General features: G+C 25.9%; 1 protein-coding gene across 3 annotated transcripts in view; it reads right to left on the bottom strand.

Annotated features, from left to right (window-relative positions):
- Positions 1-16,889, bottom strand: part of LOC111029035 (MTSS1-like protein) — a 37,990-nt gene that overhangs the window by 8,642 nt on the left and 12,459 nt on the right. For all 3 annotated transcript variants that reach the window (XM_022307854.1, XM_022307855.1, XM_022307856.1), the window contains exons 2-5: positions 14,316-14,377; positions 11,758-11,831; positions 8,211-8,295; positions 7,539-7,630 (exon numbers count right to left, since the gene is read on the bottom strand). In XM_022307854.1, the coding sequence (XP_022163546.1) occupies positions 7,539-7,630; positions 8,211-8,295; positions 11,758-11,831; positions 14,316-14,377 (313 nt within the window). The remainder of the gene's footprint in view (positions 1-7,538; positions 7,631-8,210; positions 8,296-11,757; positions 11,832-14,315; positions 14,378-16,889) is intronic.

The raw sequence follows: 16,889 nt of genomic DNA, 5'->3' as shown, positions 1-16,889 counted from the left end.
ACCAAGATTAAATTAATATATTATTATTTATTTTCTCGAATTATGCTATTGAGAAAAATATTTCTAAATTCAGAAAAAATATATAAGAAATGATCTGATAGATTTTCGCCGTTCTCGGAACTTTATATTTAGTTCGTACAGAGAGAAAAATAGTTTTTACATTTAAATTACCAAAAATAATAACGAAAACGGTCGTCGGTGAGAACGATGGACATTTATTAGTTAATTTCTGTGTGTATATAGATAGGACGGTGGCCAGGTGGGTAATATTGTAATAAATAATATTCTTATTCTTTGTCTTCGACCTTGACTTCAGTCGTTTATTTATTTGGTGCGAATTGTTTTTATCTTTTGAACGCAACTACGAAAGTGAGTAGGTAGGCATGGCCGGTACATGAATGGTATACACGCCGAAAAAAGATCATATTATCTAATTCTGCCAACTAACATATACCATTAGTACCCCTAAACACCTCTGTGCACCGAAACCACACCAGGGCCGGGTGTGGTTTACTGCAGGTTTAATATAATTCATATCAACGATGCGTAGTTTGGTTGACAAAGAATTAACGGTTTTTATTCCATATAATATAGTATACTATATATAACATAATAATATATCATATACCTACATTATATCCCGAAAGAGAACTTGATATTGATTTAAACATAATATCGTTGAATAGGCAGTGGAGTATATTATAATATGTTCTAATTATCGAGTCATCGAATGTAACCACAAACAATTATTATGATTTATGGTAGGTACATGCATAATAATCAAAATGTATTACGCTGTAGACTTGTCGGTACATCGCTTCTATACAAGATAATGAATTAAATACATACCTAGACACAGTAATATAATTTCTATCAAAAGTATTTTGTACATTATTTGTTACAGTAAAAGACAAAAGTAAATAAATATAATATGAATAAAGCATAATATTCGAATGGACCGTAAGGGAATGCTGTAAGTATGAGGACATGAAAAATTTAAACATCACATGACACTTAGGTACTACAACAGATATGGAAGAAGCACAACCAGACCTAAAATATAAATATCATTAACTACTTAAAAGAAACGAAATTATAAAAATTAATTTAATCTAAGCATAATATATTGTAAATAATAGAATTACGGTCGTGTAAATAAAACTTTAAAATTAATGGTCAAAGATTCCGTTGCTATTTAGATTATTAACAATAAAAGAAAAGATAAATATTTTTTAATGATTAAATAATTTACCTACATAAATATTATAACCTATATGTAAAACTCTATTTCTAACAATACAATAGGTATAGAAATTGTTGGGGTACACATATTTTTATAACAGATAACAGTAGTTATATAATAACTTAGTCTTAAGACAATTAATAAAAAATACATTTTACTAAAAATAATTCTAAAATCATAGATACAACTAAAATTCACTAAATTAATTGTGCGACGTACTCCATCGCATAGTTTTTCATCAATTTTATAATTTATAGTAGACGTTTTATAATATAAGATAGTAATAATTGACATTTAATACCTACATTTTGATTCATTTGAATTCTGTGTAATATTTTATTTACCATCTTTTTGATATGTCAATAGTTCAATACAAAACATCAATATTGTATAGGTAGGTACTCTGTACCATCAACGGAATGCAAATAGTAATTACTGATTTTATAACAAGATAATCATTAAGTCCAATATGAATAAAGTTTGAAAATGTTTTCTGGACCGTATTGGTAGATAATATATATAGGTGTCTATTTTATGTCAATAATGAATAAATCATAAATTATTTTAAAATAATAGATATTAGGAAACCTAAATAATATTAAATTAGGTCTTCGGCCTTCGTACATTTTATACCTAATATGTTGGTAACGATTTTTATACACTCGAGAACAACTGATGAGAAAATAGAACAGCAGAGATTACATAACTGTATTAATAGATTGTTTTTATAAATTATTTTCACAATCATTGCACAACCATTTTTTAACCACAATCTGTTATACTTTTCAAATAAAATTGATTAAGAGGATGTCAGTGCACTATTTGTTTTCCATTTCTGAACTACGTAAAACATAGAAAATATACAAGAACAATCTAATTTTGTGTTGTTATTTGTTAAAATTAATATCAGAGTGAATTGACTATTATCAAACCATTATAGGAAAGAATATTATCTAAACATGGATGAATATTTTAATTTTAAAGCAAGTTATGATTATTTTATAATTTTAATATTTTTCGTAACTAGTTATAAATCACTTTTAGATTAAAATACCAATAAAAAAAGTATGACGTGTCCTAGATAATTTTTTTACCTTATAATTTTGATAATAGAGTCAATTCATTCTAATATTAAAGTTATGACAACACACAATTGGAATGACTGACTATAATGTTGTATGTTGCGCATTGGTCAGAGAGAAAGAGAAAACAAAAAGTAAGCTGACATTATTGACTATTATATTCATACGTATAGAATAAAGTGTTAGTGATATTTTAGTTTAATTGGCATAAAAGAATGTTTTACACACAAAATACCTATAGTTTAATTTACCATTTATCTTATAAACATGGAAGCTTGCAAGTTGTAATATGTTGTTTAAAAAAAAATACATTTTGAAATATACGACTACTCTATGTTGTCATAATAAAATGGATTCTTTGTTAAAATTCTAATTATTTCATTACTGATAATACCTAGAAATATTCTCACTATAAAAGTATAAAAGTTTATAATATTCATATATTTTTAAAAAGATGGCATAATTTAAATATTATAATGAATAGGAATAAAATATATCGATGATAAGATCACTCACTAGCCTCTATATTGTAAATAGGTATACATGGACATGTACAATATTAGGTTGTATTTAACAAAATATAACAGTACCTAGGTGGCTAGGTATTTACTTTATTATTTAATGATATAATTAAATCGATATGTAAAATTATAATCCGGATCTCCCATTTGTTGTTGTTATGGGTATAGAGTATTTACACTTTTTGTATAAAACAAACATAACGTTTGTACCCATGCGATAGCAAAACTATTACGTGATTGAGAAAATAAAAAGATTTTATAAAAGTAAACTATGTCTTAATAGATTTTACAGTAAAAAATTAGATGTTAACATTAAACAGCCTACAAAGAGTTTCTGTGGAAAAAATCGATAAACTCCCCATTTAGTTGTCGTGTGAAATGTTTAACCAAACATGTGGTAATACGTATCGTATTATACAGATATTATTGTATTATATACAGACTCGGCGTGGAAACAACGTTGCCGTGGCCGCAGAGGTTTGGTGCGCGCGTGGACCGATACGCCTACACCACGCGCCTCGCCGACGCACAGATGTCGGCGGGCAGCAATGCTACAAACCGACAAAAATCGTCGCCATCGCCGCCAGTTCTCTACGTGAGCGTTTAATTTTTTTTTAATGTGAATTTTTTTTTCTAATGTGCGTATTATGCTTATTGACCTCTTGTTATGTTAGGCACATGTCCTCGGTGCGCATTATAATGTTATAATAATAACCAAGAAACATACGTTAAGTGTTGAATTAGATCTGGCAGGTAGCACACTATCGCCACAACAACCATTTTTATATTTTAGGTATCTACTACCTATTAACTCTACTTCCGGGGAAAGTTATGTATTTCACTTTTCAGTAATCCTCCAGGTCAATCAGACACAATATAAGCGCTCATCAAAAATAATCAACTAAAAAATACTATTAACAGAATATATAATTAATATTATATAGCCACTAAAAAGCAATAACCATTACATATACGATCTACCTATGTCACGACTTGACGTAATACATAGATATTCTCTTCCGATAAAAAAAAATATACTTGCAATCGTTATAGCTTATAATAAGTTTTATGTTTACTATTGCAAGAGACAAAATTCATTGAATTCCTTATGGCTGTTATCCAAAAATGGTACATCGAGAAGAAGGAAAATAAGCATTTAAACAATGATAATAATCAATCATTAATAATAATGACAACCAATGGTAATAATATGTATGTTGAAATAACAAGCATACTGTATAATTAAGCCGGACATTTTTGTACCATACAATTTTAAGTTAAACAAAAAAGAATAAATATTTATTCATTACTTAAAATATTTTTGACAAAAAGTATAAATAATTTAAAACTTTTATTTAACAATAATTTAAAGTTTAAATCACAAAACGATTTTTAAAAGTTCTGAATTCATAGTATTAGGTTTTATTATTTTAATACATTACTATTTATTACTCACAGATTCACGATAATTAATAAATATTATATGTTAAAAATATTTAACTATTTATTCTGAGACTCTTGATTCTGAACTGTGTTTTCCTTTTTTTGGTATCACTGTTTGAAACAGTAAAAATTATTCGATTTTCAATTTTAAGGGTGGTTCCCCTTTAAGTATCAAATCGGATCTAGTAGATTAGTTAGACTAGCGACTCTTTTTTTTATGAGTAATAACTAACACTATTTCAGTTAGAGCTCTGCTTGGAATCGTTTTTTCAAATTTCTAATAAATTATTTCACTAATATTATTACAATCTTGAACTAGGGTAATATAACAGAAAAAAAGTGCTCTACAACTATCGTACATGTATTTTGTTTCTTTCAACATACTATTATTATTATTATAAATAATTATTAATTTTTGGTCTAAAGTCTTGACATTTTCATACGAGGTTCGTTTACCAAGTAAAAAAAAACGCGGCTTGAAACTTTTGTTTCAAATATAGCTATATAAGTCTATAAACATTAAATATTATCTATGAATTACTTTATACAATTTCATAAAATATAAGTGTATACAAAATTAAGCTATATAGTATGTATTGCAGTAATAATAATTAATTGCCAATATAAAGCATATATTATGTAGGTAAGAGATCGAACCAAATAACAGAATAGGTTATAGCTGTTATAGAAACTATTTAAAATGTAAAATCTTTAAACTCTGTAAAAAAAAATACACGAAATAATTTATGTAAACGAGAATGTTGGATTAGTATTTTGTTAATTATCGTTATAAAAAAGAAAACAATATTATGCTAGTTGCCTTTACTGACAGAAAATAAAGAGTATTTTATCTGTCAATTGTCATAAAAATGTCTTGTATGTATGCAAATTTAACTCGATAAGCCATATTATATTCTTCAGTGTACAATATCTCTACAGTAACTCTATAAGACATATATGTTTCAACAGAAAATATATTGGACATAGAAATATTTTTAGATTCAAGTTGGAATATCATGAAAATACCATAGGTACCTACCCAAATGTTTTGATATTAATCACCAAAAAAAATTATATTTACAATATTGTGCAATGAAATGAGTTCAATGTTCATACATTTAATTATTTTTTCAAACGGGATTGTTGAAGGAAGACTTACCACTTTGAATTACTGCATAAGAGTATGTTAAGTTTCTGGTAATTATTGGATTATAGGTACAATAATATTACATTTTTTGTAAGATATTTTTATTAGTGACCATAGCAACGCGATAGTCAAGTTGGGTAAAAACTAAAAAATATTATTTTGCTAACCATTAGAACCTAATATAAATATTTAATTTTTTTTTTTTTTATTAAAGGAAAAGCCTCGATGGCGTGACCATTGGCTTGTTTTTTTACATGATAATAGTATTAAAATTATGAAGTTCAAAGATTGAAATATTTAATTAAAATTTGAAATATCAACATAAGCATATCAATTTTAGTCGGGATAATATCATAAATATTTAATTCACTGGAAACAAAAATCAATAATATTTAAAACTGGTGTATGGCCAAAATAATACATTTTTCATGCCTTTTATTTGACAAATCAATTCATGTTAATCGTCTTTCATATTTTGTAGGCTTTATACCCACATATTGTAAAATGGTTAAAAAACTACTCAAAACTCATGTTTGGCACGGTTCAAAAAGAAGTAAGTACCTTCATTGTGCGTGAGTGATGAAAACACATTAGCTTGTCACTGTGACCTATATTCATACTCGCAGAAACTCGTTAGCTTAAAAGTAATGAGTTTTGAAGAAATATTAGGTCTGCATTAAGAATTTTTTTGAGTACAAAGAATTAGATTTTTATAGTTACTTATAAGCACTCAAATGACAAAATCGTTAATTAGAATTAAGTGCAAATATACTATCCAAATGTATGTACTATATTAAAAATGTTTGGTTGAATTGAAATTCAAGTAGACAGTGCATATCTCATATTTCCATAGCCTTTTACCAAATATGTATTAGGTAGCAACTTAACAAATTTAGTTTATTTAAGTATAATCTTAGATATATTTTATGTAAGTAATGAAAAAGGCTCCCAAGAGTTTTGTAATAGATCTTAAAATACATCTTTAAAATCAATATATTATATCGATCTACAGAACAATTTCAAAGAATATGTTTTTACTATACGTAAATACGATGGCGAGTGAAACTGTGAAAGATAAAAACAGAAAAAGTGAAGTGTCTCTATTAGGCAGGCCTGGATTTACCAATTCATGTCAGTAGTATTTAAAATTTTGATTTGTAGCTTTGATTTTCAACCCATATAGGATGCTATATTTAGACATTAATTTTGTTTCGGCACGCGAAAATCGAATATTGGTTTCATTTATGCGTGGGTAACGCTGTGTAATTAACAGGTAGATCTTATAATTATAAATATATATATACAATAGAATTTTTTTAAATAAAATCAAATAAGTTTAATTTATTACTACAAGTTACAACTGTATAGGTTTGAATTAATCTTGAATTGTATTGCATAACTCGTTTTTGCTTTTAATAAGAGATAATAAATTTGACCAAAAACATGTATTTTATGGATTTTTTTTTATCAGAAATATGCTTGAATATGTAAAAATGAATGCGAATCTAATAATTTATATCATGACATAATTTAACTCATATAAAATATCCTATTATCAGAAATTTGGAATATATATGAACAAAGTAGTTCGGTACAATAGGTATAAACTATAAATACATCATACCTAATTTTCTTGAATTGGCTATTTATTTTTTCTATGATAGGTGTATATTTATTCGGTACATTTTTTATTAAGAATTTAAGCTACTTTAATTATATACACTTTGTGTACCATCTTTATAAATTATAATAATTTTAAAACGAAATTAATAGGTATTTCTTTATAGTGTGTAATACTTTATATTATAATTATTAAATATACATAACTAATAAATAATTAATCATCTAACCTTTGGTATATATATTTTTACTTAGTATAAACATCAGGTTTAATAAACCTATCGTCAATAATTAATGAATATAAATCGAAATACATATATATTTATATTTCAAATGTTTCGCACTAACCATAAATTCTTTATAGCTCAATATTTTAAAAACCATTTTTAGAATTTTTAAGATATTAACAAGCTTTATGTTATTTTAATGTTTGTAAGAAAAAAATTATTTTAAAATGGGGAAATAACATTGGGTTTATTTACCTTTAGCGTGCTCTTTGTCCAGATTGACAATAGTCTTCTTCCAATCTTCTAGTTTCTCTTGAAGCGGAACCACCAAACAATCCATTATTGCGCTGCGAATCAAAAAAAAAAAAACGAGTTAGTTTCGGTTACGCTCAACTCCCGTCATATGAAGCATATTATATATAATATTCGATTTAGACAGGGAGATAAGGTGCCAATTTTTATTACTATAAAATCACATAAATTATAGTCTACTCAGACTTATTTGATATTTTTAGCATTAATACGTAATTTATATTATTTTATATTATTCATGTCAAACATTTTACTATCTTGTTTAAATAAAAAAATTGTTGAGTTTTAAATAGGCAAGTTCAAAATATAAAACTATTTAAGATATTAAAAAAATAAACATTGCATTTTGATGAAAATATTAGTCTATGTAAATACTAAATTATATCAAATTATACTTAATCGAATTGAGACAATCGTGATAGTAATAAATTATTAAATAAATTGTGCAAACAATCAGAATAGATTAGGTGTAGTATTTATTATTATTATTATTATTATTTAATATCTACGTGTTTTTTGACATAGGTAGTCAATAAACTGCATACAATATTAGACGATTAAAAATGAGTATTCATGATGACGTGTGTTATATTACAGTTTATATTAGCGTATTACCTTGAAAATGTTTTCATTCTAGCTTCAACAGCTCTATGACGAAGACACATTCTGGTCAATGCAGTTCCAATTTCTTTAGTGGCACCTATAGAAAATAAAAATAAAAGTCATATAACTGTTAAAATAAAAAAGTCGGGGAAATTAAACATGTATGCCTATATGCATAAAGTACCTATTTCACATATATTTAACAAGTATTTTAGTATATCATAAAATATATTGCAAAATTATTAAATAATAATATCTATTTGAGAAGTATAATACATAAGACAAATTATGAAGGTGTAATAATATTCATTAAGTTAATTCAAAAATTTCATCCGAAGCGGAGTAAATATTATGATTTTAACAAATTTTTAAGCCTATACATGCTGTCGTTATTTATAAGGTGAGTGGGATAAAATATTAAAAAAAATCTGCAAAATTTTCTCTTTGAACAATATTTGTTGTTATAGATTGTAAGTATTCTTTTAATAGAAAAACTAATACAATTAGGTGTAATTAAGAATAATCTAATAGGAAGCTTGAAAATCATTTTTGGGATAATACGTTTACATTTTTTCCAATATGAGCATCGTGCACATGCATAATTATTTGAGGGTTGTTTGAAAATTCAGTAGGGTGATCCAGGTCGTAAAATGCAGTATGAGGGTTAGGATCCCCTGGAAAATATACCGACAGCCCTCTAATCGAGGGTGACTATATCTGGGGCTAAAACGACTGGCTAGTCCAAAAAGTTCAATACGTGAAAACATTAGAATAAAATCGGTAGTGCTTATCACGCAGTTGGTAACGATCGTTCAAATGGAAATCCTTTCCGGAAAGGAAACAATGCTATTTACTGGACAGCATACCATTTGTTTATACTGTTGATGATTTGCTCTAATGGTTTGATTGAGCCAGAAATATTTTTTTTACCCAATGAATAATTAGAACCATAATATAACCTTTACTTCCTGGTGTAAAAAAAAATGTATACCATTTTACAATGAAGAATAGTGACACTATTCAGCGTTATTGAGAAATAAAATATTTACGTAGGATATTTTATTCCGCAATAATTAGAGAACTGTAGGAAGTGAAAAAAAATAAAAACGATTGCTTTGTCTGTCGTCACCCTAGTCATTTATATTTAATTTGAAAAACAAGGAAAATATTAAAGGTTTAAATTCCAAAAATTATGAACAGACGAATATAAATATGATATTGTTTGAGATTTTTAAAATAACATAGAACAAAGTATTAAGTCGTTTAAATATAGTAAAGTTTGTTTATATATAAAATGGTTTAATATATATAATTATTATGTATAGACTATAAGAACCTATCTATCTTATTTAATTATTCAATAATTTAAAACTAACCGAATTGTTGTAACTGTATAAGTAAATAAGTAAACCAAAGAATCATACATTTAAAATTTCAAAAATGTACTACTTAGGTACGTATAATTTACCTAAACCTACTTAAATATTCAGAAATTAATTTAAAAATGAAAGATAAATCATTCACTATATACAATAATAATTAACGTAATTAATACGCTCATAATAATTTTTAAGCTTGTTTGATTCAATACCTAGTTAATAATAAGTTAGTTAAATAAAAACTGATTTTAATATATTTATTTTGAAACTAAAAATGATAATAACAATTATAAATTTGAGTTCAGATTTTTAGAATTCGGGAATAGTTATGGTTTAAATAAGTAAATAATATATTAGAATTTATAATTTGTATAGGGTTCTAATATCAATATTGCATGTAAAACGGCTGTTCGCCCTTCTATTATTCATTAATCATTATTATAATTTTGAACATATACACTATACAGGTATAATATGTAACGGTATTTATCGATTTCTTTAGTTTTAACGACTAAGTAACAGAACCCGACAGTAATAACTCATAAGCATATAATAATATAATATTTATGAACAAATATCAAATATAGGTTATTTCATGACAAAATATTTTACAAGCTAAATTTTTGTATTAAAATGTGTCTATTGGAAACATAATAATAAAATCATGAAGCAGTTAACGGCTTAGTATACAGTGTGTTCATGCTTAGAGGACACAACATATTTTAGCTGAATGCCCTTGAACAGAAATTGTGTTCAGATCAGATACATATAAAACTGTTTTTTAAACTATTTTTTAATAAAAAGTTTTTTCCAATTACAAAATTGACAAAGTTAGAGTAATTTTAATTTTACGGATAATCAAGCTAGAATTACCCATTTGTTTTTAACACTTCTTTCTTTTTGTAATTTTCGCTGATTTTACTTTCAAGATAAAATAAAATAATTTAAGGTTAGGTTTTAGATTTTCTAATTTAATAAACATCAATGTTTATTTATGCATTTTTTATGTACAAATAATTATTTAATTGTATTGGATACCTCGATTGAGTACCTAAAAATAACATGGTTAAAATATAGTTAAGCCATCAGCGATAATTCGTAAATTTCAACTTACTCTAATATGGCCAATTTCAAGATTAGGAGAAGACTGTTTGCACAAAAATGGTTTCTAAAAAAAAGTTGAATCTATAGTATGAACTTGGAGTCATTATTTTGAAACAAGTGCTAACAACACAACTGTATTGGGCATATCTATAGGGTTAACCTAACATTTTAAGTTTTCTCAAAATAAGTATTTCGGTATTTCCTTTCACCTCACGAAAACCCCATTTCGATCCAAAGTAATCGATCTGAAATATTAAGTGGTACCTCTAAGTGGGGACATACAATATATATTTCAGTGACCGAATACATAAAGTACTATATTATGTCTCTACATCATATCATTAATTTTCTGCGATACCACAAGGATGTGGTATTGCCGGTATTGATAAATAATGAGCAATAAAACATATTTTAATAATATAATATTTCTGATTCAATACAAATTTGATATCAATTTAACACAAAAATATTATTAGTGAATATTTTGTTCAAAGTATTTACCTATACATTGATATTTAAATATATTTAATTTATTCAAGAATACACAATATTTATCACTGAGGCAAAATATAAGCATGTATCAAATCAGAATATATTATTCAACAATAAATATCGATAAGACGAACGTTAATAGTATACTAACATTTATTTGTTGTATCTTGCATAAAATTATACGATATCTTATTAAATTGTCATTGTACATTTCGAAGTCCACTGTGATGTATAAATACATAATATTTTATATTTATGAATTTTATACATAGTACCTATGCAAAAATTATTATTCTTCATAGACTATAGTTATAGCTTACAACTATAACAAACTATTTATAATTAATATTGCATGTATAGGTGTTAGTAGGTAATTTAAACGTTTTAAGGTGGAAACTAGAAATGTAATTATTCCACTTTTTTTCTTAAATGGAACTGTTGTATAATTTAGGTATAAGATACAAATTAATATTATTTAAAAGAATGATACTTAGCTCATCATTATAATTATATGTGTGAAAAGTGCAGACATACATTGTGAAATTTATTCTATTGATGATAATTATATTTAAAAAACAAAATACCTCTGGCATTAGTGGCAGCATCAGCAATTTTTTGAAAAGCATCTAGATAAGCTCCAATCGCGTGAATAGTTGCTCTGCAAAATGATAATCACATATTAATAATAAAACCCGTCATTAACTTTTTAATTGCAAATATGTTTCATATAGATGTAACCATATATATTATAGTTCAAAAGTTTAACAAACAAACTTCACGTAAATAGTTATTTAATTAGTTCTTAAAAATATATTATACATGTTCTAATAATAATTAAATCATTAACAAAACTCTGAACGTGACGGTGATTTCTGTATTATTCACTTACATCACTCACCTTTACGTAACATAGAATTGTAGTATACCATACATTTAAAGTATAAAACAAATTATAACAGGCAAAACATTAAAAAAATGTATTGAATTATATTCTGCAATACTATGGCTCTACTACGAAGATTAATTTTTAAGATTTTTTGACAGAATCAAAGACTGTAAAATTGTAATAACTATTCTATAAGCTTCACTTAGAACATACAATTATAAGATAATTATGTGTGAAAGAAGTAATTATTTCATTACTTATAGGTACAATTCGTTATATTATAATATGATACTAATTGAAGACAAAATATAAGATGCATATTAGATTTTTGAAATGCGTGGTTCATATTACATTTATGGTATACGCCATTGAAATCTGAATTATTTTATGTTTAAATTAAAAAAAAAAAATTAAGTCTAAATAGAGTTTAATTAATGACTATTACAGAAATATTTGTTATGTGTAAAAATATTAATTATAGTTTACGTAAAGTATATTAAACTATGTTTATAGTTTTATACAAATAATAATACAGTACCTACATTTATTAAATAATGAACAATAATTTTTATAGGTAGAAAAAACAAATAGGCAAACATTTTTAATACTTATAAAGAAAACAGACCAAGTAAACATGCCTATAAATATTAGTGATTCCTATAGTATGAATCTATATGTTATTGAAATTGGGAGTGTAAAATAAAATAAAATATAAAATATGAAATAGACCTTTAACCTCTAAACGTGAAAGTTATAAGTATGTAACTTTATAAAAATTATAATATGCGGGTATAGGTACTATAATATGAATATAATATGATAACAAAAAAACGCCAAATTTAATAAAAGTGTAAACACAGAATACTTTTTAATGGGTTTAAATGTTTTTTATTAATATTGTTAGGCAAGGTTTAAATTCTTATATAACTAACATGATAAGCATGTATTTATTCGAGGGCAGGCATATCTGCAGATAATATATGTTACAAACCCTAATTTTTGAGGTTAAATCGAAACCGAGCTAAACTTTCTTTAACTTAACGAAATCGAACCAAATTGAAACTCAAGTTAAACATTTTTATTCGAATCAAAACTGAAATCAAACTATTCAATTTTTACATCGAACGCGAACCGAACTTTAAAAAATAAAAAATATGATCATTTATATTTATTATTTAAATTATTTTTTTTTACTTAACTATACAATATTTATATAAAAATATATACATAAAGTAACATCAAGTAAATTTTATATTAATATTTATCAAAATAAATAATAAATATATTATAAATTAAATGGAACTACATAGATAAACAAGCTATAGGTAATTATAAGTTATAACTTATAATCGTACCTACTATTTGGAATTTGGTTAGAATATTTACAATAGTAACATCACTATAATTAGCAATTTGCAGTTAATAATATAAATCTTTGATTGTAGGGAGTATATATGATAAGGATATGATTAATTGTGCTGGATAGGTATTATTTTAATTTTAGATTCTGAGCGGAGCTGATTGTATTGATTGTAAAACGTGAGATTTTTCATGTATTTTTTTATTTCTTAAAATATCGATAACATTTTCTAAGCTTGGGCAAAAAGCTTGAAGATTTAATACATAGGTACCAGGTACCTATACAACCAAAAAATAAAAAAAATATATGAATACAGTTATGTTAAAGATATTGAAAGTTTGAATTTGAATGAAATTAGATATTTAACATTTTAAACAAAGAACAGCGATTTTAGTTCTATTGTTGTAATTTAAAAATACATTCTTCGTTGGTATACCTACTTGAAACATTTAACGTTTTCTTTTTTTTACGTGGTATCGAGGACCGGAGGAGGAACTGCTGTTGGTATTGCTTCTCCTACTTTTAACGTACTTATATTATATTATTATATTTTATACACACAATGCCATTTTAAAATGCAATGTTTTTCGTAAAAATGTATTCAACCTACCGTATTACTAATAATAAAATAAATTACTATAAGTAGCACTATAAATATAAAATATATTTAGTAATGTCGGTTGACGGACCGATTTCGCTCAGAATTGTTTTTCGTACCTAAGTAATGATTAATCATTAAATTGACTAACTTATGTTAATACCTACACACAATTCAATATAATAAATTGTAGGTATATAATAGGTAATAGCGATGACTTTATTTATTTAAAATATTTCATAAGATCGTTTATTTTTAACGTTTAATATTTAATAATTCAATTACTAATTAAACTTACCGAAGACACGTATGAAGTTTTGTAGCTTTTGCCATGAAATCTTCCCACATCGGAGTTCCATTCTGAAATTTAAAATTGAAAAATATAAAATAACTAACAATATAATATGATATTTTAGGAAGATAACTAAACCAATAAAACTTAATTCATACGGTAATGCATATTAGGCAAGTTTGTTCCGGTCACTAAAATCGACTATAGCTAGAGCAAAACCATTGCCAAATATAAATCGCAGTACCTAACTAGCAAATAGTAATCGTGATACCTTATAATACTATATGATGGTCTTTCATATGGTTTCCCGCTGTTCTATATGGTAATTGGTAACTAATGGCAGTTTGCGTGTTTAACGGGTGCCTTGTTTTCGGCTCATTTTTCAATTTATCGTCTCAATATTTTGAATCATTTTGAGTTATTTATAGACATTTTAGATTAAATTTTTTTTTAGATTTATGTCAGTAAAATTTGTTCGTTGATCAAAGAAAGTGAACAATTATTTGTGATTTTTTACAGACGGCTGCATGAAATATATTTGGAATTATGAAAAATAGGGTAAATAATAAATATTCTCTTATCTTAAAAAAGGTGTATTATAATTATTTGATGAATATATTCTTGTGTACAAAGGATTCTGTGCTCGATGATTTTTGTCAAGATACAATTTATTGTATATTTGTATTAATTAAACTTAAAAAAATTTGGGTGTAGGCCGAACTGGTTTGTTATTGCTACGCATCCACAATAATAATAGTAATAATAACAACAGTTAATAGTTATGTAAGTGATAATAAAGTGATTAATCGCTTTATCAAATAGGTATACCTCCAAATATTATAAATATAAAGGTTAATAATAAGAATAATTATGCAAACAAAATCAAATTTAAATTAAGATGGCGACCAAAATTCTACTGTGCATATTAAAATTGTATCAAATAGAACTTAATAATTTAGCAGAGATCGTCCCTCGACGTTTTTTGTAGCCCCGCTTGGCTATACATTTTATCTGTTTGGCCCCCGAGTCAGAGTTCTACAAAATGTTATTTATGATAAACTAGATTATATTGAAACCCATGTTGAAGCAAATTATCATAATATCTTTCCAGCTACTAAAAAAAAATTATGGTCCTGAGTTAGGCTTTTGGAGTTTGATAGTTTGATGTATACAACGGTTTGATTATTCACAACCCAATACATATTATAGTAATAAGTTTTCCAGAGATTTATCAAATTGTTGGATTATTTAAAGCGATATACATCGACTATTATCTAGTGGTTGAGCGATACAAATATCGCCAAGATGACAAACTACATTTTGTTAAGATACCTATAAGGGCAGAGTCCACGAGGGAAACATACTTAATAAATGATTCCAAAAAAAACCGTAGTCTTATTACCAGTAACGTACGTAGGATGTTTTAATAGGGGAGGAGGAGGGGACTTGAAAATTAATTACAATTATATTTTTATTTTGTCCAGTGTAATAATTTCAGACGTTTAGGTGAGGTGTATGAAAACGTTTGTACAACTTCAACTTAACTTTTCTAGTAGAAAAATGCTCGGATCATTAACTTCAATGGAGGTTTTGGAAGTAAATTGGATCTAATTGGTACTTTTGAGAGGTCGAAATTTAAAATGTTCAGTACCTACTTTTAAAAATAATTGGGAAAAACTAAAATAAATGAATGACAATTTGTTAAAATTGGTAACCTTGATAAGACGGTATTTGCTTGGATTGTATTTGATTAATTTTAGTTTTTTTCTAAAAATGTTGATAAAAAATTATTAGTTCCGCCTAATAGTCCAGATTATTATTGAGAAGCATTTAAACTTCAAATGTTGACAAAACCACAATCAATTCAGCCTAGTAATGTATAAAATATTAAATTTATATAGCTAAGGCTTGAAAATGTAATACAAGGTTATCTTTCACACAAGTAAAAGTAGTTCATGCATTTACCAAAAAATTACTGATAATTTTTGGAATTTTGGTATACAATGTTTTTGCAAAAATTAATTCAATATCTCTCTGGGTATATATATTATTAGTTATTGGCTATACCTAATCTCATAAGACGAATTTACGTCATTAATTATACTAGTTGAAAATAGTTGAAACTTGATAAAAAAAAAGTAATAATAATAATAATATGGGCTGGGGCGGAGGTTTCAGTCCATTACCCCCTCCTCACCTGCGTACGACAATGTATCATTCTACAACATATTTTGTTTAGAAAATTAAATACTACTATACTACTTGCACATACACTTTAAACATGTTAATGACTGAAAAATCATTTACTTTTTAGTTTTTTGTTTTCCTAATCCATCTAACAATAGGTGTACAGGCAAGGCCATATCTGGAGGGGGGGGGGGGTAGTTTTTCATTCAAATTTTTTCGTTATACATTATATGGTAGTGAAATAACTATATATTAATATATTAAAAACTAAAATAAAAAACATTGTACCTAATACTAAGTGGACTAAACTGACATCAATGATACTCGGTGAGTTGAAAACCACAACGGAATTCAAAGATTATAATAAAATTAGAATACATTTTTTTAGCTTAA

Source organism: Myzus persicae, unplaced genomic scaffold, assembly GCF_001856785.1.
Source record: "Myzus persicae strain clone G006 unplaced genomic scaffold, MPER_G0061.0, whole genome shotgun sequence".
NCBI classification, from domain to species: Eukaryota; Metazoa; Arthropoda; class Insecta; order Hemiptera; family Aphididae; genus Myzus; species Myzus persicae.
The sequence above is the reverse complement of the archived record's forward strand: the minus strand, read 5'-3'. Positions and strand labels throughout refer to the sequence as shown.